The 25,126-nt window shown below is 33.8% G+C and overlaps 3 protein-coding genes and 2 non-coding genes across 7 annotated transcripts; all 5 read left to right on the top strand.

Annotated features, from left to right (window-relative positions):
• The first annotated feature begins 1,840 nt into the window (after window positions 1–1,840).
• Window positions 1,841–5,209, top strand: LOC129893108 (heat shock 70 kDa protein-like). The gene is made up of 2 exons (XM_055968604.1): window positions 1,841–2,137; window positions 3,445–5,209. Exons 1-2 carry the CDS (start codon window positions 1,841–1,843, stop codon window positions 5,119–5,121), a joined length of 1,974 nt encoding a protein of 657 aa, XP_055824579.1. The 3' UTR covers window positions 5,122–5,209.
• A 3,285-nt stretch (window positions 5,210–8,494) lies between these two features.
• On the top strand, window positions 8,495–15,826 carry LOC129891560 (eukaryotic translation initiation factor). Its single transcript, XM_055966958.1, has 9 exons — window positions 8,495–8,911; window positions 11,582–11,653; window positions 11,924–12,019; window positions 12,261–12,449; window positions 13,036–13,133; window positions 13,404–13,491; window positions 13,595–13,945; window positions 14,050–14,292; window positions 14,388–15,826. Exons 1-9 carry the CDS (start codon window positions 8,753–8,755, stop codon window positions 15,429–15,431), a joined length of 2,340 nt encoding a protein of 779 aa, XP_055822933.1. The 5' UTR covers window positions 8,495–8,752; the 3' UTR covers window positions 15,432–15,826.
• Window positions 10,552–10,656, top strand: LOC129893672 (small nucleolar RNA snoR103). The gene has a single exon (XR_008767554.1). It is a non-coding gene; the product is annotated as a small nucleolar RNA snoR103 (small nucleolar RNA).
• LOC129893671 (small nucleolar RNA snoR103) lies at window positions 11,164–11,268 on the top strand. The gene has a single exon (XR_008767553.1). It is a non-coding gene; the product is annotated as a small nucleolar RNA snoR103 (small nucleolar RNA).
• A 1,451-nt stretch (window positions 15,827–17,277) lies between the features above and the next one.
• LOC129893107 (protein MULTIPOLAR SPINDLE 1) lies at window positions 17,278–24,096 on the top strand. 3 transcript variants are annotated; one of them, XM_055968602.1, is made up of 11 exons: window positions 17,278–17,605; window positions 17,703–17,760; window positions 18,071–18,217; window positions 18,329–18,388; window positions 18,650–18,735; window positions 18,839–18,893; window positions 19,455–19,568; window positions 20,552–20,744; window positions 22,000–22,070; window positions 22,309–22,524; window positions 23,974–24,096. In XM_055968602.1, exons 1-10 carry the CDS (start codon window positions 17,399–17,401, stop codon window positions 22,491–22,493), a joined length of 1,176 nt encoding a protein of 391 aa, XP_055824577.1. In that variant the 5' UTR covers window positions 17,278–17,398; the 3' UTR covers window positions 22,494–22,524; window positions 23,974–24,096. The 3 variants fall into 3 exon arrangements, with proteins under 3 accessions (XP_055824577.1, XP_055824578.1, XP_055824576.1); XM_055968603.1 differs by having other exon boundaries at window positions 23,569–24,096; XM_055968601.1 differs by having other exon boundaries at window positions 23,497–24,096.
• Window positions 24,097–25,126: the final 1,030 nt, after the last annotated feature.

Genomic DNA, 25,126 nt, shown 5'->3' with positions numbered 1-25,126 from the left:
TGGATACAGTATATTTAACACAATCAGTACCTAATTTTAACCACATATATCACAATATACATGTATATAAAAACAATAAATCTGATAAATTTCATAATACTATAAATTATAACATATCTAAATAATTAATTTCTAAACTAATAAAATAAAATTGTACTTCACAAACTTACAAAAAAGAAGAGGCTACGTGTAAGTTCATTATCTTCAACAACTCATCAATTTTATTGACACCTCACTCCGCCTTGAGCTCCGCCATACGTCACCGTCCACCGCCGCTCAAATTTTGGATAATCACCACTGATCCCACCAACTCACATAAAATCCCTAAAATACCCCTATTGTCATCACCACCATTTCACCTTTCTTCCCTTTTATTTATATCAATCAATCAAGGACTTTTTTGTACAAATAGAAAAAAAAAATCTTAAATTTTTTTCTTGCCTCTAGAATACTCCTATATGAAATATTTCAAGCTAATAATAGATATTAAAAAAAAAGTCATAATATAGAGTAGATATTTTAACTTGATCTGTAAGCTAAAAGTTTCAATTTTCAGAATATATATTTAAACGTTTTAATTCGATTTCATTGTGATTCATAGATACACCATACATCGTATATTGACGTGACGCATTAGAGATATATAAAGTTAAATCTATTGCTTTATGTGTTTTAATTTATTTATTTAAATTATTTAATTTGATATGAAATTTGAGAAAGTATCGAAGATTTTTGAATCTTGTTATAATCTTAAATAAAAAGTATATGTGAAATGTACAAAATAATTATTTAATTTTGTAATCTTAAACATATCATGTGAAAAATTAATTGTCAAAATAGAAAAAAAATTAAAATGAATAATAAAAATAAAAAACAAACAAACAAATTAAAACGAAATCTTATCAAGAGAAAAACTCCCTCAAATCTCACACAAATAACCAAACAGATTTATTATTTATTTTTTGAATTAATATTTTTAATTAATCAGTTGGCTGAACTAGGGCTGCGTATCGGTCAGTTCGGTTTGATTTTGAAGTTTATCGATTTGACATATCGGCTATCAATTTATAGACATGTCAAATCATTATAGAATCATTAAGATATTGGCTTATCGGTTATCGATATTTATCGGTTTGACTTATTGGTTATCAATCTTTATTGGTTTGACTTATCATTTATCGGTTTATAGACATGTCAAATCGTTATAGAATCATTAATATATTGACTTATTAGCTATCGATTTATCGGTTATTGATCATTATCGATTCGATTATTGATTTAACCATTAAGATTTCATACAAAAAAACCATTAAAAATCATTTAGAAATAAGGTGACAAACCAAATTAATCATGCACATGAGTTGATAAATTACGTCTTGCTCAAATCAAATATAAAACATTGTATAATAATCAAGAGTTTGAGACAAAAAGAAATAAAAGTATGAAAATTAAACCTTAAATGAAGGTCTTTATATACGGAATAGTATCGGATTATCGGTTAACTAGTTAAGAAAAAACCTTAAATCGTTAAGAACTGATAACTCAATAATAAAAAAAATTGAAATCATTAATGAAACTGCTAAATCAATAACTCATTACCAATAAATCAATAACTTTTTTTTAATTCAATTTATCAATTTCGATTCGATTTTGAACCGCCCTGGACTGAACGACTATTGTTTTAAATCTAGAACCATCTCCATTCTTCCTCAAACTTGTATATATATATATATATACACATACCAAATACAAACTCTTCAGCATACATACAACTAGACCAATTTTCCAACATACCCACAAAAAAAAAATCTTGAAATTTTAGGTTCTCGACAAAAAAAAAATGTCTACTACAACTAGTAGTAAAGAAGGAAAAGCCATAGGAATAGATTTAGGTACAACTTATAGTTGTGTTGGTGTTTGGGTAAATGATAGAGTTGAAATAATACCAAATGATCAAGGGAATAGAACAACACCATCCTATGTTGCTTTTACTGATACTGAACGTTTGATTGGTGATGCAGCAAAAAATCAAGTTGCTATGAATCCACATAACACTGTTTTTGATGCTAAAAGATTAATTGGTAGAAGATTTAGTGATCCATCTGTTCAAAGTGACATGAAGTTGTGGCCTTTTAAGGTAATATTAGAGTGTGTCAAACTATTTTCTCTGTGTTATTTTATGTGACATTTTTTATTTGGTACGATATTTAAGAAAAAAGAAAGATTTTTTGAAATTTATGGTTTAAAATCATCTTTATATATTTATGTAGTGAAGAATTATTTTATTGAGGATATTAGAAAAATTTTAAAATTAAATTATTTCTGATTAAAGTAAGGTAACATTCTTTTGTTGGTGGTATATGTGCATTTTCGTTGATTAAATTATAGTAATATTGAAGTGATTGTTGTTATTATGTGTTTTCTAGGGGTTATGTATTTCTTTTACTATCAATTCACATGTTTTCCTCACTTGACATGTTTTTTTGTTTTCACTATTATATTTTTTGTTTCATAAAATGTTTTGATTTACTTTATTTGAGTCTAGGATTTTTTGAAAATAATTTTTTATCCTCATCAGTGGGGTAAGGTGATTTTTAAAATAATTTTTTATCCTCTTGTTGTACATTTGGAAATATATTTTTTAACATCTAGATGAGGGAGAGATGTGCACACTCTTGTAAGATTGTACTAATTATTCTAATTCATATGCATACATTCTTGTAAGATTGTATTAAACATATGATGTTGTTGTATAATATTAAAATGATTGTTCTCATGTTAGTGATATCTGCGCTTTTTTCTCAAGAATATTTATTTTGTTTTTAAAATTCAATTTTCAACAATGATATCCTTAGGGGACAAGTAGATAAGTCGTGTGTGCTTCGATTTGAATCACATTGAAGAGTAAGATCTAATATCTGCGTTCAAGCCTGAGAAATATTTACTTTTTCTTTTCACTTTTAACTCTAATTTTCAACGTAATAATTCTAAATCTCATCAGAAAGTGAGATATCCACGCTTTTGCTTATCTACTTTTGTTTTTAAAATTAAATGTTCAACATTTTCGATCCTAAGGGACAAGTCGATAAGTCGAGTGTGCTTTGATCTCTCAATAGAGCAAGATACAATATCCGCATCTAAGTCTGAGAATTTATTATTTTTTTTCACTTTTTAGTTCTAATTTTCAATCTTGATAATTTTGAATCTTATCAGAAAGCGAGACATTTGCGCTTTTGTCTGTGTTTTGATCTCAATCACATTGAAGAGCAAGATACAATATCCGCGTTTAAGCCTGAAAAATATTTACTTCTTTTTTTCACTTTTTAGTTCTAATTTTCAATCTTGATAATTTTGAATCTCATCAGAAAGCGAGACATATCTACTTTGTTTTTAAAATTCAATTTTCAACATTTTCATCGATGATAATTGCATTTTCACCAACAGGTATATTCAGGTCCAGGTGACAAGCCCATGATTGAGATAACTTACAAAGGTGAAAAGAAGCAATTTTCAGCAGAGGAGATTTCATCCATGGTGTTAGTCAAAATGAGAGAAACAGCTGAGTCTTTCTTAGGGTTTAAAGTGAAAAATGCGGTTGTAACAGTTCCTGCTTACTTCAATGATTCACAAAGACAAGCTACTAAAGATGCTGGTGCTATTTCAGGTATGAATGTTTTAAGAATTATAAATGAGCCTACTGCTGCTGCTATTGCTTATGGTTTAGATAAAAAAGCTTCAAGAAGAGGTGAACAAAATGTACTCGTTTTCGATTTGGGAGGTGGGACGTTTGATGTGTCGATTTTGACTATTGAAGAAGGGATATTTGAAGTTAAAGCTACTGCAGGGGATACACATTTAGGTGGTGAGGATTTTGATAATAGGCTTGTGAATCATTTTGCAACAGAGTTTAGAAGGAAACATAAGAAAGATTTGAGTGGAAATGCTAGAGCGTTGAGAAGATTGAGGACGGCGTGTGAGAGGGCGAAAAGGGCATTGTCATCAACGACTCAAACAACTATTGAAGTTGACTCATTGTTTGAAGGTATTGATTTTTATGCTACGATTACTCGAGCTAGATTCGAGGAATTGTGTATGGATTTGTTTATAAAGTGTATGGAACCTGTTGAGAAGTGTTTAAGGGATGCTAAAGTTGATAAATCTCAAATTCATGAAGTAGTTCTTGTTGGTGGATCGACTCGAATACCGAAAGTTCAACAACTATTGCAAGATTTTTTCAATGGGAAGGAGTTGTGTAAGAGTATAAATCCTGATGAAGCTGTCGCGTATGGCGCGGCGGTTCAAGCAGCAATCTTGACTGGTGAAGGGGATGAAAAAGTTCAAGATTTGCTTTTACTTGACGTTACTCCATTGAGTCTTGGACTTGAAACTGCTGGTGGTGTTATGACAACTTTAATTCCAAGAAACACGACGATCCCAACGAAAAAAGAACAGATCTTTTCGACTTATTCTGATAATCAATCAGGTGTACTAATCCAAGTCTATGAAGGTGAAAGGGCAAGAACAAGAGATAACAATCTTCTTGGGAAATTTGAACTCTCTGGTATACCTCCAGCACCAAGAGGGGTTCCTCAAATCAACGTCACGTTTGATATAGACGCGAATGGAATACTAAACGTGACCGCGGAGGACAAGACTGCAGGGGTGAAAAACAAGATTACAATTACAAATGACAAAGGGAGATTGAGTAAAGATGAAATTGATAGAATGGTAAGTGATGCTGAAAGGTACAAATCTGAGGATGAAGAAGTGAAAAAGAAAGTTGAAGCAAAAAATGGACTTGAGAATTATGCATATAACATGAGGAATACAATAAAAGATGAGAAAATTGCTAGCAAGTTAAGTGTTGAGGATAAAGAAAAGATTGAAAATAGTGTACAAGAAACTATAGAGTGGCTTGATAAGAACCAATTGGCTGAAGTTGATGAACTTGAAGATAAGTTGAAGGAACTTGAAGGGATATGTAATCCTCTAATTGCAAGAATGTATCAAGGTGGTGGTGATGGCGGCGGTGGTTCAATGGACGATGATCAAATGACGGGTGGTGGTACTAGTGGCTCTGGTGGTACCGGCGCGGGACCTAAGATCGAAGAAGTTGATTAGATGTTGCAATAGAATGAAAGAAAGATTGATTTCAACTTTTTGTTGTTTGTTGTTACTTTCTTTTTGTAGTTCTTATGTTTGATCTTGTTTTTAGGTGTGAAAACAATGTTTTTATGTTTTTGTGTTTGGAACTTAGTTTTGTAGTTTAATGTAGTAGTAAAATAATATGCAAATTCTAGCTTGTTGTGGTATAATAATATGTTCATACACTTTTGTTTGTATGCTGATTTTGAGTGTCTTAAAATAATAATATATATCTTTGAGAAACCCCCCAAAAAATGTTGATTTTGAGTTTCTTAAAATACTAGTATATATGTTTGTATTTTGTATTTGGAAGTGAATTTTTAGTTTCTTGTAATAATAATATGTATATACCATTTCATTTATTTTTACTTGTTTATTTTGAATTTTTTTAAGAATAAAAATAATAATTAATATGAATATTTTATTATAATATTTATATTTTGAAAAATAATTTAGAAATCAAGTAATTAATAATTAGGGTAGAAAAATAAGAGGGAATTATAACGTGGAGAATTGAATCAGGATATTTAGATAATCAACTAATTGTTTTTTAATGTAGTAAATAAACAAAAATAAGTAGTTTATATTTGAAAGTGGTCATCATATTATGGGCCTCAACTTTTAATATATGGGTCTCTGTAAGCATCTTAAATTTATTGCACACACTATATACATAATTGTAATACTTACAACCTTGGATATCTTTTTTTCCTACTTTTAAAACGTGAAAAAAATATTATATTTTTCTTCTTAATTCGCCTCTAATTTATTAAATAAGATGTTAATAAGCTGGTTTAATTTCCTTCTTGTTTTAATTTGCTTTCACTGACTACCTACAAAGTTTTTCAATATTATGTTAAAACATGCGTATGTCTTTACTTCATCTAAGTCTTTTGAAATTCGATTAACATGTAAGAAAATTCCCAGATTTTTTAACCTTATTTTTCTGTTCTTAGAATTATTTGTGATTTCAAGTACTAATTTTTTTATATTGAAAATTAATGATACAAATAACTGACAATTGAAAATATTATAACTTATATTTGGTTGAAATAAATACTATACAATCTTTTTTGTGTAACATAATTCTTCAATAGGTAAAAGACAGAGAATTTTATATGAATTTGTCACGATAAATCGATTACACAATTTATCTATTGTAGTGATCTATTGTACGTCTATGCTATTTAAGCGTGAATATATTTTCACCCCAAAGCTGATGTTGCAAAAGAATTAAAAAGAAAAAAAACGAGTAAAGGGGTTAATTTTTTTTTCTTTTCTTTTTTTAAAAAAAAATCACATTCCATTTTTCATGGACAACCCTTCTAACTTCTTCTTTTTTCTTCTTCGTGTCATTCATTTTTTTCTTCTCCTTCTTTTATCTTATCAAATCACTTTATTTCTTTTACTAATTACTTTCTCATTTTTTGCCATTCTCCTATTTGAACTTGAACGAAATTTATAATGATGATAATATTTGGTGGTGAATTTGGTGATGTATGATAAAATTGATGGTAGTACATTTTTTATTGACAATGAAATTAATGTAATTTTGATAATGAATGCTAACATTTATATTTATGATTATGTTCGATTGTGAAACGATAATAAATTTAGTGGCGAACAATTTGACCATAAGAGGAGTTTTCTAATAGTTTAATTGATTCTTAATTGGAGAATTTGGTAAACATGAAAGAAAAAATAAATAATAAATTGATGATTGAACAAACTTGTTTGGTTCTGAATTTGTTTTTATTTCTTTTCAATTTTGAATGGTGATGATGTGCTTTTGATGGTGAATTTAGTTGAATTTATGGTGATTGTTTCTGATTTGTTATGGTGACAGGAATTGTGAAATGATTTCGATGGTCAATTTTATTGTGGATGTTGAAAGTTGTGGTGGTGAAGATATGAGTTTTGGTGATAATGAAGACAATAATGGTGATTTAATAGTGGATTTGATGGTGTGCAGTGAAGAACAAATAATTGGAGGTGACATGATTTTTTATTTTTTTTTTAATTTTATTTTTTTGACATAGTAGTTGATGTGGCAATGACATGGTGCGTGTGTAAAACACCTCATCGTGTGATTGATTGCATGTGTGTTGTGGTGAAAATAAATTCACTTTTAACTAGTACAAGTGTGTAATAGATTACCACAGTAATTTGAGTGTATATTTGATATTTTGGGATAAGTTTAGGAGAATTTTATATCTTTTTTTCTTCAATATTATTACGATTTTTCTCCCGCCCCAGCTTTGTAGATGAAAGGAGGACAAGAGCGTAGCATGCACGCTCTATGCTTTTCGTTAGCTTTCCCTCTAGTAAAAGATTAGCTCGTACCCTCTCTTTCTGTGTCTAGGGATTATTGAGGCATGAGTTAAGCATATAGTTGATTGCTCTTTCTTTTGATTGAGCGTCTATATTTTTGGAGTATCTCTCTGTAGGCGTGTAAAACAACAGAGCCATTAAAACATGCATATTGTATATTATGTTACTTTGGGTTATTAGTTATTTGAAGTTGATTTACATGTGGAAAAATAGACTTTTTAATCTTATTCCGTCGTTCTCATCATTTATTTGGAAATATTAGATTGACAAGCTTTTACCTTCATCAAGCATTAAAAGGCATAACAAATAAACATATTCTTAAGTTTGATCTCAAATGATAAATATATACTCAAATTTTAATTATGCATATCTACATATCTTAATTTATTTGCACTATGTTTATTTAAAATAAATTGTATATAGACATCTCAACTTATTTGCATTATATCGATTAAACAAAATAATCATATAGAAATTTTTTTAAAATTTATGTGTCACGTCAGTATCATAAATCCACAGGCAAAGTGATTATCTATACAAAATAAATATCTAGACACCTCTAAAATTCATATGTCATATCTGTGTTATGTGTTCATGTGCAAAAGTAGGGACAAGTTATAATAATTAATTGTCAATTGAGACTAAGTTAACATATAAAAGTATTCTTAAAATTAAAATATTTATTTATCAATCAAGATCAAATTTAAATACTAAATACTACTATTTTTTTCCAAATATATTTAATTGCCAAAATAGTGTCCTTATAGTCATGACATAATTGTGTCAAAAAACTTTATTGGCCCAAAAGCAAAACTTTGAACCATAGCCCAAGGGTAAAATAGTCAAAAGGGACATATATCTCCTAATAAGCACCAAAATAATTCCATATATATGGTAAGAAAAAATTTAAATACCAACAATACCCTTATATAAATCTCAAAATCCCAAACCTATCCCAAAAAGGGTTTCCTTTCTTTCTTTCTTTCTCCTCTTTTCCCTTCTCATAAACGGCCTCACCTCTCTTCCCTTCATTCCTTCTCCTAGCAGAGAGAGGAAATACTCTCTCTCTCTAAAAAAAAATTCTCCCTTTCTCTCTCTAAAAAGCTCACCCCTATATATATACATCTGCATAATTCTATCTGGTTATTTCTTCATTGTGTTAGATACATATTATTTGTATATCTGGGGTTTTCTTGATTTGGGTGTTTTGAGAGATTTGGATTGTTTTGTTTTTGTTCGAATTGATCGGACGGTGGAGAAATTGAGTTAAGGTATTATGCAGGCTGATCAGACGGTGTTAAGTTTGAGACCAGGTGGTGGTAACAGAGGTGGTGGAAGCAGAGTGCTTGGCCCTCGCTTTGAGCCTTCCTCGATTAATTCAGATCTCCCTTTGCTTCGTCCACATGGAGGTTCTTCATCTATTTCATCTTTCAAGGTTGAATATTTATACCCCTTTTGTTCAGATCTGAGTATTTTCGTTATATTTGGATGTTTAGCTTTGTATTGGGTGTTTTTGGCTGTTGTTGGTTTCTTATTTGGTTAATCTTGGGTTTGTTAATCTGTTAGAGAGTGTTATTGCCAATGTTAGTTGTGTCTTATGTTCTTTGATGGGTCTGTTTATTGGAAGAATGAGTAAAGATTGAGTTCTTTTGTATTAATTTTGGATTTTTTGATATCTGTTGTTGTTTTGTGTAGCTTGTGTTAAGTCTCTCCGAAACACCATCTCTACCTCCACCGGGTAGTGTTAAGGTCTCTGTACATTCCATCTTCCCATGCCTCACTTGTGGGATTTCATTGGGTATGTTGTCATTGTTGTGTTAAGTCTTGTTGCCAATATTAGTTGTGTCTTTTGTTCTTTTATGGGTCTGTTTATTGGAAGAATAAGTAAAGATTGAGTTTTTTTGGTTGATATTGGATTTTTTAATCTGTTGTTGGTTTGTGTAGCTTGTGTTAAGTCTTCTTGCTAATATTAGTTGTGTCTTTTGTTTCTTTTATTGGTCTGTTTATTGGCAGAATGAGTAAAGATTGAGTATTTTTTGGTTAATCTTGTTTTTTTTAATCTGTTGTTGGTTTGTGTAGCTTGTGTTAAGTCTAATTGCCAATATTAGTTGTGTCTTTTGTGCTTTATGGGTCTTTTTGTTGAAGAATGATTAAAAATTGAGTTTTTAGCAACCAAGAGTGTGGTCTAATTGTCAATGAAGTGGGTGAGAACAATGAGGGCTCAGGTTCAAATCCCAACAAAGACAATAAACACTAGGTGATTTATTCCCTTTTGTCCCAGTCTTCATGGATGGAAGTAGGGTACCCTGTTGCTGGTGGGAGTTAGCAGGTATCCTGTGGAATTAGTCGAGGTGCGTGTAAGCTGGACACCACGTTTATAAAAAAATTGAGTTTTTTACACATACAACTTTGTAATAGGAAGTAATTATTTTTGGTTTATTTATGGGTTTTCTGATTCTTGATGGGTAATGGTTGTTTGCGTTGGTTAATTTTGTTTATAATGGGTCTGTTTGCTGGTAGAGTTATGAAAATTTGAGTTCTTTTTAGTATGCATAGCGTTGTTGTAACATATAAAAGTTCTGTTTCTATTTGTGGGATTTCTTTCTCCGGATGATAAAGGCGGTAGTTTCTGGTTTAGCAAGGTCACAGATACATCTTTTTCTAATGATATTCATTATTTATCATATTATGGGTTCTTTTTGATGTAGGGTTAGTTAAAAAATGGATTTTTTACATGGGACAGGTTTTATCTGATTCTTGATGATAATGGTGTTTTCTGCTATGTTGTTGCGTGTTACATGCTTATGATTCTCTCGAGTGCATGGCAGGTTATGTCTTGTTCTGGAAATTAGCATTGTTAATAGCTCCAATGCAATTCTTGGTTGTGTCTCCATGTAAAATATAGTTGTTTTTAAAAACTTATTGGGGTTAATTTTTGTTCAAGAAAGTGTATTCTACTTTGTTCTTTTAAGTTGCAGAATTAGGGTTTGTCGGTGGCATAGAAATGTCCATGCATAAGTATGTATTATTTCTGCAGTTATTGTTACTTTTTACGTCCTAATTCTTGGCAGCTCACTTAAGGATGTGTTTCTGCTGTAAATATGGACGGAGAACAATTGGTAGGCTTTAGGTGGGCAACCAAGGAGTATTGAGTTGCCCATAAAAACCCTATGAACATTGAATTCCCCATTAAGTGTTATTTGTTAAAAGAAGTTCCGAGAAGCTATGCTGTTCATGTGAGCTCTTGTCATTAGTTGGTTGCATGTTTTTCTCGGATAAAACTGGCGCAACTCATAGTAGTACACACTTCTTTAAATTGGTTATTAAAGTATCTTCTTGCTGACCAGCTCTCTTTACTTGGACGTCACAAGTGTGCAAGTGTTCTTGATGCTTGTAACGTTTATTTACTATAGTTCCTTTTCTTTCATTGCTGTGATTCAATTCTAAGAACTCCTTCATGATATGTATCTTGACTATTCTTTTATATTTGTAGACTGGAGACTCATGTAAAATATAGTTGTTTTTAAAAACTTATTGGGGTTAATTTTTGTTCAAGAAAGTGTATTCTACTTTGTTCTTTTAAGTTGCAGAATTAGGGTTTGTCGGTGGCATAGAAATGTCCATGCATAAGTATGTATTATTTCTGCAGTTATTGTTACTTTTTACGTCCTAATTCTTGGCAGCTCACTTAAGGATGTGTTTCTGCTGTAAATATGGACGGAGAACAATTGGTAGGCTTTAGGTGGGCAACCAAGGAGTATTGAGTTGCCCATAAAGACCCTATGAACATTGAATTCCCCATTAAGTGTTATTTGTTAAAAGAAGTTCCGAGAAGCTATGCTGTTCATATGAGCTCTTGTCATTAGTTGGTTGCATGTTTTTCTCGGATAAAACTGGCGCAACTCATAGTAGTACACACTTCTTTAAATTGGTTATTAAAGTATCTTCTTGCTGACCAGCTCTCTTTACTTGGACGTCACAAGTGTGCAAGTGTTCTTGATGCTTGTAACGTTTATTTACTATAGTTCCTTTTCTTTCATTGCTGTGATTCAATTCTAAGAACTCCTTCATGATATGTATCTTGACTATTCTTTTATATTTGTAGACTGGAGACTCACGTTTTGAGGGCCGTGAGCGTGTTAGGTATACTCGAGACCAGCTGCTGCAACTGAGGGAGGTAATAGTTATATCTTTAAGTTTTGGCTGATGTTGTTATTGAGCTTTATCTTTATCTAGATAAATATGGAAAAACAAGAATGTCCTACTTGCTCTAATATATTGCATATCAAATGGTGTTCGGATTTTGCCATTAACCACAAAGGAGAAGGACCCCCCCCCCCCCCAATTAAAAAAATAAAATTGAAACTATGATCATTTTATGATAATATGGCAACATTAATATGTTTCTCCTTATGGTTTTTTCATTGGGTCGATTGTTTCTGTCTAGGTGGTTAGCATTTCTGATGATATCCTTCTAATCAAACAAGAAGTTGAGTCTGAACTGTTTGGTGAAGATGGCAGTCGAGGCCGTGTAGACGCCAATGTGAGTATCTATTAAGATATTTGTACTTCCCCTTTATGATATTTGTGATGACAGGGACCCAACCCACTCACAACACGACTGCTCCTGCACAAAGGGAACAGATTGAAATGCTGTACTTTTTAGTTATTTATCCAAGCAGAAAAGCTACTCTGTTTTTTTTTTCATTTCAAAAATGTTTCTTATATGTTACTTACACTATGCATTTCTGTTGCCACATGTTGTCACATTTATGTGTCTGCAGTTACAGGTCCAATCTCAGTCTCGTTATTCTGAGCCAGACACCCGCGACTGGCGTAGCAAGTCATCACCATATTCTGCCTCCGCAGAGGACAGATCATGGGACGCTCTACGAGAAAACAGAGAATTTGGTGGCCGGCAAGAACAGCTTACCTCACAATTCGCAAGAAGTCAAATATCTCCCAACCGAGGGGTAATTCATAATCTATTGCCTTTGTATTATTTCCAGAATACATCCAGTATCTATTGTAAGAAACCTCTGTTAGGAAAACAATCTGGCCTTTTTGCTACTACAAACTGATAAGACACCTTTTCAGCACATTCTAAAGTCCCAACTGAAAATGAGAGTTGAGAAATGAAGAGAAGTTGTTTAGCTAATCATTGTACAATACCTTGCCAAAATTTAGTGGTGGATCAGGAACTTCAGTAATTGGGCTATAGTATTTCATTGCAGTTACTTTGTAATATAAAATTAGGTGTAAGGGATGCTGTAATATCGTTTGATCATTCAATTATGATGATAATTCTGAAAGGCAGCTATTTTATTGAAGGAGAAATGTCTATCTTTCTTCACGTAATCTATTTCCTTCCATTTTCTTCTCAGTAATAGTAAGGGCATTGTTGTTGTCATGATTTTGGAAGAATAATTCCATCTGATATGTATTTCGATAGCAGCAAGAGAATTGTTGTTGTCATGATTTTCAAAGAACACTTTTATCTGATATGAAGCTATCTTCAGTTCTTGATCTCAGAAACCTTTATTTTTATTTGTGAATCAGGGAGGACCTGCTCCTACACTAATCAAAGCTGATCTGCCATGGTCAGTTCAAAGAGGCAATCTGTCTGACAAAGATCGTGTCTTGAAGACTGTGAAGGGGTAAATTTTTCTCTGTAATAGTTATGCCTTTTGAAAAAATATATATGCGTAATTGTCATTCATCTTCTTTCTCTGTCTCCCTGTCCATCTCTTGATTTCCCCTATTCTCTGTTTTATTGCCTTCTGTTAGATGTCTGGATATCTCTACCTACACAATACAAAACTTCAATTTGATATGTTGTCACTTGCACATGAGACTACTATATGTGGCATTAGTTGAATGCATGGATTATATTTTAACACATTGATCCTAACTTATATTGATTACAGTATACTCAACAAGCTGACTCCAGAGAAGTTTGATCTCCTCAAAGGTCAACTGATAGATTCAGGGATAACAAGTGCAGACATCCTAAAGGTCTGTCTTCCCTTCTCTGGCATACCTCTTTTTTTTTAGTTTTTCACCTCAAAATTTTCCTTTTTTACCTTGGAAATTTAATGCGTTCTATTTTCACTTTCAGGGTGTTATTTCCTTGATATTTGACAAGGCTGTATTGGAACCAACATTTTGCTCGATGTATGCCCAACTGTGTTTTGATCTCAATAAAAAGCTGCTTCCATTTCCTTCTGATGAACCTGGTGGCAAAGAGATTACGTTCAAGCGCCTTCTATTGAATAACTGTCAGGAGGCATTTGAAGGTGCTCACAAACTGCGAGAAGAGGCGAGGCAAATGATAGCCCCTGAGCAGGAGTCAGAACGCAAGGACAAAGAAAGGTTGATCAAATTGCGCACTCTTGGCAATATTAAACTTATCGGCGAGCTTTTGAAGCAAAAGATGGTCCCTGAAAAGATTGTTCACCACATTGTTCAGGTTGGTAATTGTTTCGTTTTGCTCAGGTCTTTTTGATCCATACTGATTGCTGTCTTTAATGTGTTATACTGTACCAATGAATGTCTTTGCTGGTTTGTTAACAGGAACTATTAGGACAAGATCCCAAAAGCTGTCCGGAAGAAGAGAACGTTGAAGCCATTTGTCAGTTCTTCAACACCATTGGCAAGCAGCTTGATGAGAACCAAAAATCAAGGCGCATCAACGATGTGTACTTTATCCGGTTGAAGGAACTTTCAACAAACCCCCAGTTGGCTCCCCGGCTGCGGTTTATGGTTCGTAATGTGCTGGATTTACGTTCCAATAGCTGGGTCCCTAGGCGGGAAGAGGTAATACCTCATTCATTCTTTCTATCTTGGATTTGTTGCCTGTTCATTCCCTAGAATACTCTTTTATGATTTTATATTGTTTCCTTTTTGTACAGGTGAAAGCAAAAACCATCACGGAGATTCACTCTGAAGCGGAAAAGACCTTGGGGTTGCGTCCTGGTGCCACTGCAAGCATGAGAAATTCTCGTGGTCCTCCTGCTCAAGGGAGTTTGAGTCCTGGTGGCTTCCCTATCAATCGGCCAGGCACTGGTGGTATGATGCCTGGAATGCCAGGAACTAGGAAGATGCCTGGTACTCCTGGGATGGATAATGACAACTGGGAAGTTCCTAGATCCCGGTCGATGCCTAGAGGTAATGGACCACTGGTGCAGCCTGGTGGACGAGGTCAGCCACCATTGGTTGGCAAGTCGCCCGCATTGAACCCAAGACTTCTGCCTCAGGGTAGTGGTGGTTACGTGAGTGGCAGGCCTAGTGCCCTCTTGCAAGGTAGTGGTGCTCCTCCTGCTCGCCCTACGGGCTATGGGTTTGGCATGGAGCCTGCATCACAGGTTCCCGGACCAGTTAGACCTCCAACAACTGTTGTTTCTCCTGTTGCCGTAAAGCCCCAGGTTCCTGCTGCAAGTTCGACACCTAATGAACTAAAGAGAAAAACAGCATCTCTTCTGGAGGAATATTTCAGTGTTCGGCTTCTGGAAGAAGCTTTGCAGTGTGTTGAGGAGCTCAAATCCCCAGCCTACCATCCTGAGGTTGTCAAAGAAGCAATATCAATTGGTCTAGACAAAAGCCCACCATGTGTTGAACCAGTTGCACAGCTTCTCGAACACTTATTTGTTAAGAAGGTTTTTACCTCTGGGGACTTGGTCACTGGATTCTTGAACTTTTCCTCTCTGCTGGATGACCTTGCCATGGATCTACCAAAAGCACCAGTAAATTTTGGTTACATAATTACTAGACTAGTTTTGGCTGGAGCTTTCGACTTCAAGGTGGTCAATGAGATCCTGAAGAAGGTAACTGATGATCTATACCAGAAAGACGTATTCACAGCTATAATGGGATCTATTAGCTCTAGTCCTACAGGCCAAGCAGTATTGGATTCACAAGCACCCGATGTTGAGGCTTGCAAAGCTCTCTTTCAATAAAAAAGCTCTATCAACTCTTCGTGAAGAGCGATTTTCTGTAACCTCAGTAGATGGAATGTACTCAAACTCACTCTTCAGCATTTCTTGTTGATGTCCAATGGAGTAAGGGCCAACTGAACCGCAGGATGGTCGAGAGCAGGTTGATTTTAAGTGAGTTGTGATTTTTTTTTTTTCAAAGTCAAAGTAGTGTGTTGAAAGAAAGATTTTGCCTTTTGAGGAATGGTTAATTATGTACTCCATATTTGCTCTAGGCAAAAGGCCTTCATTTTGTATTTCATTAGTTATTTATTTATCACCTCTCTTTTGACTAGATTAAAAGTTGTCAAACCTGTTGGGTTCATACTGCAACTGCTTAAGCCTTTATATACCATTTTTGAAGGAAAATTCAGACACAAGTCTCTTCTTGTTGGTGCTGTTATATTTGTGTGCATCCATAGATAACTATGCTCTTTGTTTGTCTGGTAAACTGATTAAAAGTTTTGATGTTGCACCTGTGTCGGATTTTTCTAATATACACTATTTTTGGAGGATTTCACATCCGTGTTGGATTCTCTCAAAATAAACTGCTTTTGGATGCATGTCGGATTCTCGCTACTGTTTGGCATCCAATGACATTTTAGAATAGCATGAGCTAAATCTCCTCTGATACAAGTCCTAATTGTTGCAATGTGGTTTTAGTTATTTAAGTTGCGTGGACTCTTCTTCTTGCTGTCAATTTTTAAAGTCAATTTTTTTAAAATGCTCTACTTTTTTGAAGGATTCGACGAGAAATCATTGCCATTTTTAAGAGTTCGAACTACATTGTTAGTTTTATTGCACTATGGTCCGTGTCTTGGTTGTTTCTGGGCTTTACTTGCGTGATTTGCCTACCCATATTTTTGCGTAAGAGGATTAAGAAAAGGAAAAGTACTCGTCCTGATGAATAGAATGAAGAAACTTGACATAGGCTCCGTTTGACCCAAAGTTCCCAAATATTCTTGGGAGAAATTTTGGTGAAATTGCACCATGCGTTTGACCCCAGTTTTTTTCAAGTTCTGGTGAAATTTTAAAAAATATTATTTTGTACCTGTAAGTTCTAAAAATTATTAAAAATACCCATAAGTTTGTGTTGTCATTTTATAATGAACATGTTCCGTTAATTTTTTTTATAACATAATTGATAACAATTAACAACAAAATAACATTATATACAATACATTATCGTTTCATTTAACATATATTTAATGATCAAGAATTAAGAAGGTCGGTGAATATTTTTATAGATAAGTTTTATTTAAGAGGGATTAATGGTATTGGTTGATCATATTAATGGAGTATATTGATAGATAAATATTTAGTTGGAATTAATAAATAATTGGTGTTTTTTTTATAAAATATAAAAGTTTGGGGTTATTTTTAAATTTTTAAAACTTTTCAAGTTCTACTTTTTTTTTTAGAATTTGGGAACTTGGGGATTTTGCCAAAAATATTTGTCAAGTAATGACGAATTGTATGGATAAACTCAAATTTCCAAATATTTTTCAAAAATAACTTGGGGCAAATGCTACCAAAATAACTCGTTGACGAACCAAAAAAGAACTTGTGGAATCACCCAACAAAATGATTTTCTAAAATAGAGCCACCACAGTTAACGCCAAAGTGCACAAAAACCCGATTTTTGAATCACTATTTAAACCATAAATGTTTTTCGTAAAAAAATTATAAATCTACTCGGTGCGGAACAAATTTCATATAATGTAATGTTGTGAATCCGTGACCACCTGATACATGATAACAACTTCATCAGTTACTCAAGTGAATTATATATGAGCTTCAAATCGGAAAGTTCGGATCATTTACATTTTTTAATTATTAAATGACTTAAGTCCAAAGTCCAAACAGTAACGTTTTCTTTTAGAGAAGTTCCAATGGTCACATTTTATAAACAAGTTACTCCCGCCATTTACAACTGAAAGAGAGAGAGAGAGATGGAGATTTTGGGAGAGCAACCGAAGAGCCACTCAGATGAATCGCTCAAACTCGCGATCGCAATGGCGCTCGTCCGATCGAAGCTCCTCCATAAACCTCCGGCAGCACCGCCGCCTCCGCCTTCTTCCTCAGCCGCAGCTGCCGCCGCTTCTTCTTCCTCCCCGCATCCTTCTCATTCCGATGATGCTCTTAAATGGAAACGAAAAGTTCGATCAATTTCCTTTAATTCCTTCATTTTCCTATTTCTATTATCTCGTAGAAGTTGACTGGACAAATTTCAGTTATTTAACTTTCATTTTTTAGGCAAAAGAGCGTAAACGAGAGATTTTCAGACTCAAGGAGGACCTCAAACTAGCCGAAGGTTAGATTTTTTATTTTCGTAATATTTTGAACTAAACAAATTGTTTTTTTCTTATATTTTTGATTATATTGAAAATCTGCGATCGCAGCAATTTCCAGTTATTTATTGTAATGTGTTCGATATCGATTGTCTATTTGCATTAATCCGACCTTATGTTTTTCGTTTTTAATTCAAAATTGCAGTGATAAACTATAGTTTTCTGAGGATTTTCTGCTAAATTTTTTATTTCGACTTTGTAATTCGTTATCTGTATAAATAGATTTCGATTGCTAAATGTTTTCTGATTGTTTTTGTTTATATTTGGAGTAAGATGGTTCGCAGTATGATATATTTCCAAAAAGTGCATCATGCAAGTGTTATTTCTTTGATAAGTTGGGATTATTGAGCCCTAAGATATCTGGAGATTGTTCTGATCAACGGTTCAGTGATGTGCTGCGGAGAAGATTTCTCAGACAAGGTTTGTTTTTAAGGAATCCTGCTGTATTTATTAGTATAAAGTTGTGAATTTGGCCTTCATTGATGCTGTGTACATTAGCTTGATTCATTGACTTGTCGTATATTTGTTCAGTGAGGATTAAGGAGAGAAAGAGGAGAAGAACAGATGATTCCTTGCTTCGCCGAATTTCAGGTGAAAACCCAGTTAGAGATGTTCTTATGGACGTAAAATTATCTTTACTTTTGATGGTTAACTTGTAAAGTGATGATTTTAGAAGTTACACTGAGTTGAGATCTTATCATACCTCAGGCATACTGTGATAAATGTCATATCTTACATGTGCAATAATTTAATCTCTTGAGAACTCTAGGTCATGTTTGGCAAAATTTGCTGAACATGAATTTTCAGCTATAGATGAGAAGTATGAATATTGTGTCTTTTCTTAAATGGCAGAACATGACAATGAAAATAATGTTGAGCAATTGAGCGCTTCAGTTGATTTTCTTTTGGAGCTTTGTGACACTATTTCTCCTCAAAGTGTATGTTGTTTCAATTAATCCCAGCTAGTGATGCTTTGTCTCATGCTATGAATATGATTTTTATGTCTCATCTCACTTGGCTTTTGTACCAAATGTGTTACAGTTGGAGGAAGGTAATTTTAAGAACTGGTGCCACCAAGCTGTGGAATTTATTCTTGGTAATGACACAACATTTTCATTTCCTTTTGCCTTCATGTGTACAATTTTTTCATGAGCAACATCTGGAAATTTTAAACTTGAATTCCTGATATGCTTTTTTGTTTGTAATATACCAATGACTAATTATTTCACAGATGTACTGTTATATTCTAATTTCTAGTGTTGAGGATTGTGATAGAAGCTGACATCAAGGGGTTAATAAGTGAATGTATTATCTTTTCTGAAACTGAAATGAGCAAAAAAAACTGTCTAGTGAAGCTTCATCGTAAGATTTGAGTTTTCAAGGAAAGATTGCTCGTTCAGAACCATCTTCATGGTTTGTACTGCCATTTTTAAATGAAGCTTTCTAATTTTTATTCGAAACTGCAAAAGGTTCACGATTTACCCTTCTTTGTCAACACCTTATTCCAAGTACCGAACCATTTCACTGCATAGAATGCCTAAATTTTTGAGATTTCAGTTGTAATATTAAGATAGCCCCAGATGGGTTCAGTACTGTCTAGTCTTCTTTTTTTAATGACTTCCAAATTTAGCAGTATTTGTATTTTACTACTTTAAAGGTACACTGGCTACAATGTCACCAACCGAAAGGAACAGAGAACCCGTGGAAGGCATTATCAACAGTTTAATCATGCGTTTATTGAGAAGAATGTGCAGTTCCTTGCAAGGAGATGGTAATTATGTGATCTTGTTTTAATTCATTCTAGGTTTTAGAAAACTATCTTCACCTTACCAGATTGCGAAAGTATATTTTCACCTACCTTAATAATGATGGTAGAATCAGCATGTTTAATTAATTATAAAGATTTTGGTAGATATGTCCCAATATATGCATATACAGAACTAAGAAATGGTTTCAGCATGATACTGAGAAAAGTTTTTGTTTGATACGTATTTAATGGAAACAAATCAGTTTTCATATAATAATGAGTGTTTGGTTTATTATACTCTGATCTTCCCATTTATGCATCATTGTTGGATAGGATTTGAGTTTAAGATGTTAATTTGACTTACAAATTCTTAATAGTAAATAAAACAGTAAAGCAGTAGACAATCGTTAAACAAATTGAATTCTTAAAATTTATTGAAGTTGTATAATATTATTGGTAGAATAGTGTAGAAAGTTTTTGGAAATTTCAAAATAAATATAGTATCATAAATTTGGACAGAAGCAAGCAATATTTGTGATGAAACTATCTCTTAGTGTAGAAAGACACCTTGATATTTTTCCCAGCAGAAACAAAAAAAATTGTTGTTTCCACACGACATAGATTATGTAAAATCCTTCTAATTGTTTAGGACGGATGCTGAATAATATTTATGAATAAATTATTTATCTATGAAGGAGCAAACTATTGTGACGATGATTCTGAAAGCTTCATTGAATCTGATTCTTATTAGTTCAAAGTAATATGTATCATAATGAATAGTTAGAAGCAAAGACCATTGAAATCAAAAGAGGACAGACACTAATGACCCTGTTATCGTTGGACTGCTTATTAGTTTAGTTGGATCATGAGTCTGAAGTTCAGAGCAATTTAAAGTAATTTTTGCTCTTGGACAGCAGCGTTTTCATTATTAAATTCCTCACTGTAACTTACTTATATTTCCTTCTACATGGCTTCTTAACTCTTGGTTCCATAATGATATGTTTCAGAATCTCATCATTTTGACACTGATGTTCAGTTCTATATGCAACATTTGATGCGTAAGGTTGGAAATGAGGCTTTTATCGGCCAGCGTCTAATATTTGCAGTTTCTCAAAGAATTTCTGCAATGGCAGAAAGTTTGCTTTTCATGGATCCATTTGATGATGCCTTCCCAAGTATGCATAACTCTATGTACATGATGTAAGTCCCATCAGCTTGTATAAAGTTACTCGTCTTTATCTGGCTTTATTGCTCTTTTATGCTTCTGTTTTGTAGTTGTTTCTAAATTTCTTATCACATAGTAGAGGGCCACCGAAGGGGAAGAGAAGGGAAAAGGGGGCAGTGGGAGTCAAACCCATACATGTTGTGGGAGATTCTCACTGGTACCTCTAGGATATAAGCCTGGCCTCTTGTTTGTTAAATGCGGTCTTCCATCAGTCATTGAAATTTGTGTCTTTGCTGGAGATAATGGATGTACAGTTAGACTTCTCTATAACAACTATCCTCTATAACGTCATTTCACTATAACAACTATTTTTTACATTTATCTTTCATGTTATGTTATATTGTATGTTCTCCGTAACAATATTTCACTATAGCTGCCAAAAAATATCGGAACAAACGACGCTTTTATAAAGAGGTTTGACTGTCCATTATTTTGGTCCTTATTCTTGACGAAATTTCTTTTCCTGTATCTATGATAGCATATGTTCCTTTCTGGTTATTGACATCTTTTCATATACTATTTTTTAAAATTTTCTGTTTGTAGTTTAGAGGTTTGAAAGCACTGCAATTTTCATATCTGTTTTGGACTGCTGGTCCATCCAGACTTCCCGATTTGAAGGTGTTTTTAAGCTGAGGAGTGGAATGTGTTCTTTTGAATTTGGAGTTCCTATGGGGAGTATGACATTTACTTCGAGTTGGCTGTTTCGTTCTTTCTTTTGTCAGTTAAGCTAACATAAAGTCTGAAATGGTATCCTCTAGTGGAAATGATCACTACTACATTTTGTGGTCATCTTCATAATCTTATTATTTATTGTAAATGGTGGTTTTAGCTGCAGGAATACTTGGTGTGTGCTCCCCTTTTTTTGTGTAAATAGTTATTCATTGCTTGAAACACTGCAATGATTAAGTGATCAGAAGCTGTGCCTGCTTCAGATACAAAAAGTATATGATGCTGCCTGAATTGCTAGATTACTTAGTTAACTTGGGGATGTTCATGTACCTTAAGGTTTATCATCGGAATTGTGTTTAAACTTCACATTTGGAACCATAGCTTTAGTTTGCTAGATTTCGGTCTAAGGGGCTGTAGGAATATGTGGCATACAGTTTACTGGCTAGTATTTGTTTTTTACTTCATCCACAATTTACTTCTTTGTATTTCTTCATGAATCTTCTTGAAACTATAACCATAAAAAGGAGACAAAAATTATCTAATATATGTTCTCAATTGCAGGATTCGGCTTATTGAATTTCTGGTTTCAGATTATTTGTTAACCTGGTCAAACGGTGGAGATTTTGACATAAGTGAGCTTCTTCTAATCACTTGGATACATAAAACATTTGCTCTTTTTATAACCTATTTCCTCTCCTGTCGGGTCTGAGGAGTTCTGCCTCCGTTCGAGGGAAATTGCTGCATGTGATATATATTCCCACAAGGATAATTAGCAGGCTCCATAAATGACCTATCTGGTGAAGAATATTTTTCATACTGTTAATGACGGAAATGGACCTAACGTATCAATACATTGTATTTACTCTGTAGGGCTTTTCGAAGAATGGGTTGTATCAATTCTCCACGGAAGAAAAGCATTGGAACTACTAGAAAACAGGAATTCTCTTTATGTACTGTACATAGAGCGTGTAATCGGAGTTGTGGCCAAGCAAGTGGGACAGTTGTCATTTCTGCAAAAGCTAAGCCCACAGATTCGTGAGAACTTGTTTAGCTAAGAACTGACCTGCAGCTTTTCCCTTGTGAACTGTAAGTAACTTGCTTTCAACACAAATCTTCTTTTCTTGTGCATAGAAAATTCAGCTGTGTCATCGCAAATGCTCTGTTACTTGAAATTCAAGAGTTCTTAATTAATTAATTCCCAGAGCATCAAAAATCAAAGTTCTTTTAAAGTGAAAGATGCTCTTTAAATATGAAAAGATGAAACAGCATGTAAATAGTGAAAATCCACCTATGGGACAAAATCTATATGACATTAGCACACCATCATGTGCCGAAAGCCGGAACAAAATCCCACATCTCTTTATCCTGAACCTGATTCCTGGTTGAAATATGTTCCACCAAATTGTCGGCTTAAGCAAATCTTGGCCTTCCCGTGGCATCACTATTTTTCATATTTCTTGACGTATCAAGAGGTTGAGATCTTGCATAAAGGAGGTTGTTGGACGGTTTGACTTTTGGCTCTTCTTAGTTTAACCTGACATGTTCTTTTCTCATTGTTTTACTTTTCTTTGTGAAATGGGGGGGGGGGGGGGGGGGGGGGCGGTAATCTGAATCAGATTAGTTTTACTTATAAACCAAGAATTCCTATTCTAGTACTACCTATTCTCTTTCCCAACTTTAGAGTTGTCCCTTGTCCCCACCATGTACTCTTTCAAACTACATTTTGAAGGGAGATTACTCGGTTCTTAAAACTTTGTTCTCCTTTTATGATGGATTACTAAATACCAAAAAAGTTTCAAAATATTTGAAAGATGTGAAAAAGGTGTATTGTATTGGATACTCTTCTGCTTTTTGCTTGATATAAAGCGTCCTTCTCGACTTCCATCTAACCATACTTGCTCCTAGCTACTACATTGTACATCACTCTTATCTAATTCTTGCTTAGTAGACATGATTCAAGCCAAAACCGTACTGGCTCTCTCATTATTAGCAACTCTTTTATTGTCCCAATACTGCAAAACCTCAGCTTCTACTGGCATTCCTCCATCCACTTCCAAGCCTCCAAGCCAAACTCCGCCACTGGAGGAGGGGAAAATATGTTGCCCTAACACTCAATATATTAGCGTCCAGATTAAAAGGAGAGCACGGATCGTTCCCATTACTCCAAATATGGGTGCTCGTCAAAGATCAAGTTCATCATCGGCTATCGGAAAACAAATGTCTTCATTGCAAGTGTATTCACCTCTGTTTTATCTCCTTTCATTCAGTTTCTTCTTGCTCCAGTAGCCATGCTAGAGCAGAAATATGGTGAAGGCCTACTTGCTTGACTACTCAATAAAATAAAAACAAAACAAAACAAAAGAGGCAGTGATCCTGATTTCGTTATGCTTCTCCCTAGCATTTGTTTTGTGCTATCTTATTAGGAAAATATAATGTCGAGCTCTTTCTATTGTATTTTTTTAAAAAAATTTCTATTAGTGTATCTTAGGCCTTTAGCTTGAATGGATTGTTCATCTATCCTTCTTTTTGCTATAGGATAAAGTGTGCCTTTATATTCACGGCATTAAAGGAGCTGATGCTTCTTACGTGTAAGTTGTAATACATGCTACAACTTTCTCTCTTTTATTAGCTAATAGTATTATATATATCCCCATCGTATTATGCATCTTCTTGATGTTTTTTTTTTAAATGAAATACTTTACTTAATCAAAAAAAAAGTTTAGCAAATGGTATTATAAGATGCTTCCCTTGAATTGCCTCTGCTTTTAGGCAAATATGCTAGTAAATAGTAACTGTATTTGAATAACAATTGTGATTTGAAATGTCAGTTTTGGCACACAATAAGTTTCTTCTTTGGCCCACGTTTTGAATCTACCAAAGTGGAGTCAACGAGGAAAGAGCAAAAAGAATTCGAATCAATTATAAAATAAATTAACTTAGCAATTTAATAAGAAAGAGAGATAGAGAGCTAGTAAAAGAAAGGAAGAGAATTGCGTAGCTAGTTGTGTATTCATTCTCTGATTTCCATGTCTATTTATAGCCAAGGACATCAGATGATAGTTAAGAGAGAAATGACAATTTGCCATTTAGTGGGTGAAAGTGGAACATCCACTATGTTTTATCCTAACACTCCCCCTTGGATGTCCATTAGTAATGCGCCTCATTAGTTTTTTTTACCAGAAACAATAGACATTGTTATCCTGAACACCCATAGGTGTGCCTCGTTAAAAATCTTACTAGGGAAAAACTAGTGGGAAAAAGCCTAATGAAGGAAAAAGAGTACACACATTTGGTAATACGCTTTGAGAGCTGTCTCATTGAAAACCTTACCAAGAAAACCTAGTGGGACAAAACCTTGGTTAAGGGAAAAAGAGTGCAGTGCGTATTTTAATCCCCCTGATTAAAAACTTCATTTGATATTTTGGAGACGACACATTCCAATCTTATATCTTAGTTTCTCAAAAGTTGATGTTGGTAATGCTTTTGTGAATAAATATGCAAGATTATCACTCGAATGAACTTGTTGTACATCAACATCACCATTCTTCTGGAGATCATGTGTGAAGAATATTTTTGGTGAAATATGTTTCGTTCTGCCTTCTTTTATGAAGCCACCTTTTAATTGAGCTATGCACGCGACATTATCTTCGAATATAACTATGGGTACTTTGACATCATTTTCCAGGCC

The sequence above is a fragment of the Solanum dulcamara genome, chromosome 6 (assembly GCF_947179165.1).
Source record: "Solanum dulcamara chromosome 6, daSolDulc1.2, whole genome shotgun sequence".
Classification (NCBI taxonomy): domain Eukaryota; kingdom Viridiplantae; phylum Streptophyta; class Magnoliopsida; order Solanales; family Solanaceae; genus Solanum; species Solanum dulcamara.
This window is presented reverse-complemented; position numbering and strand designations above follow the sequence as displayed.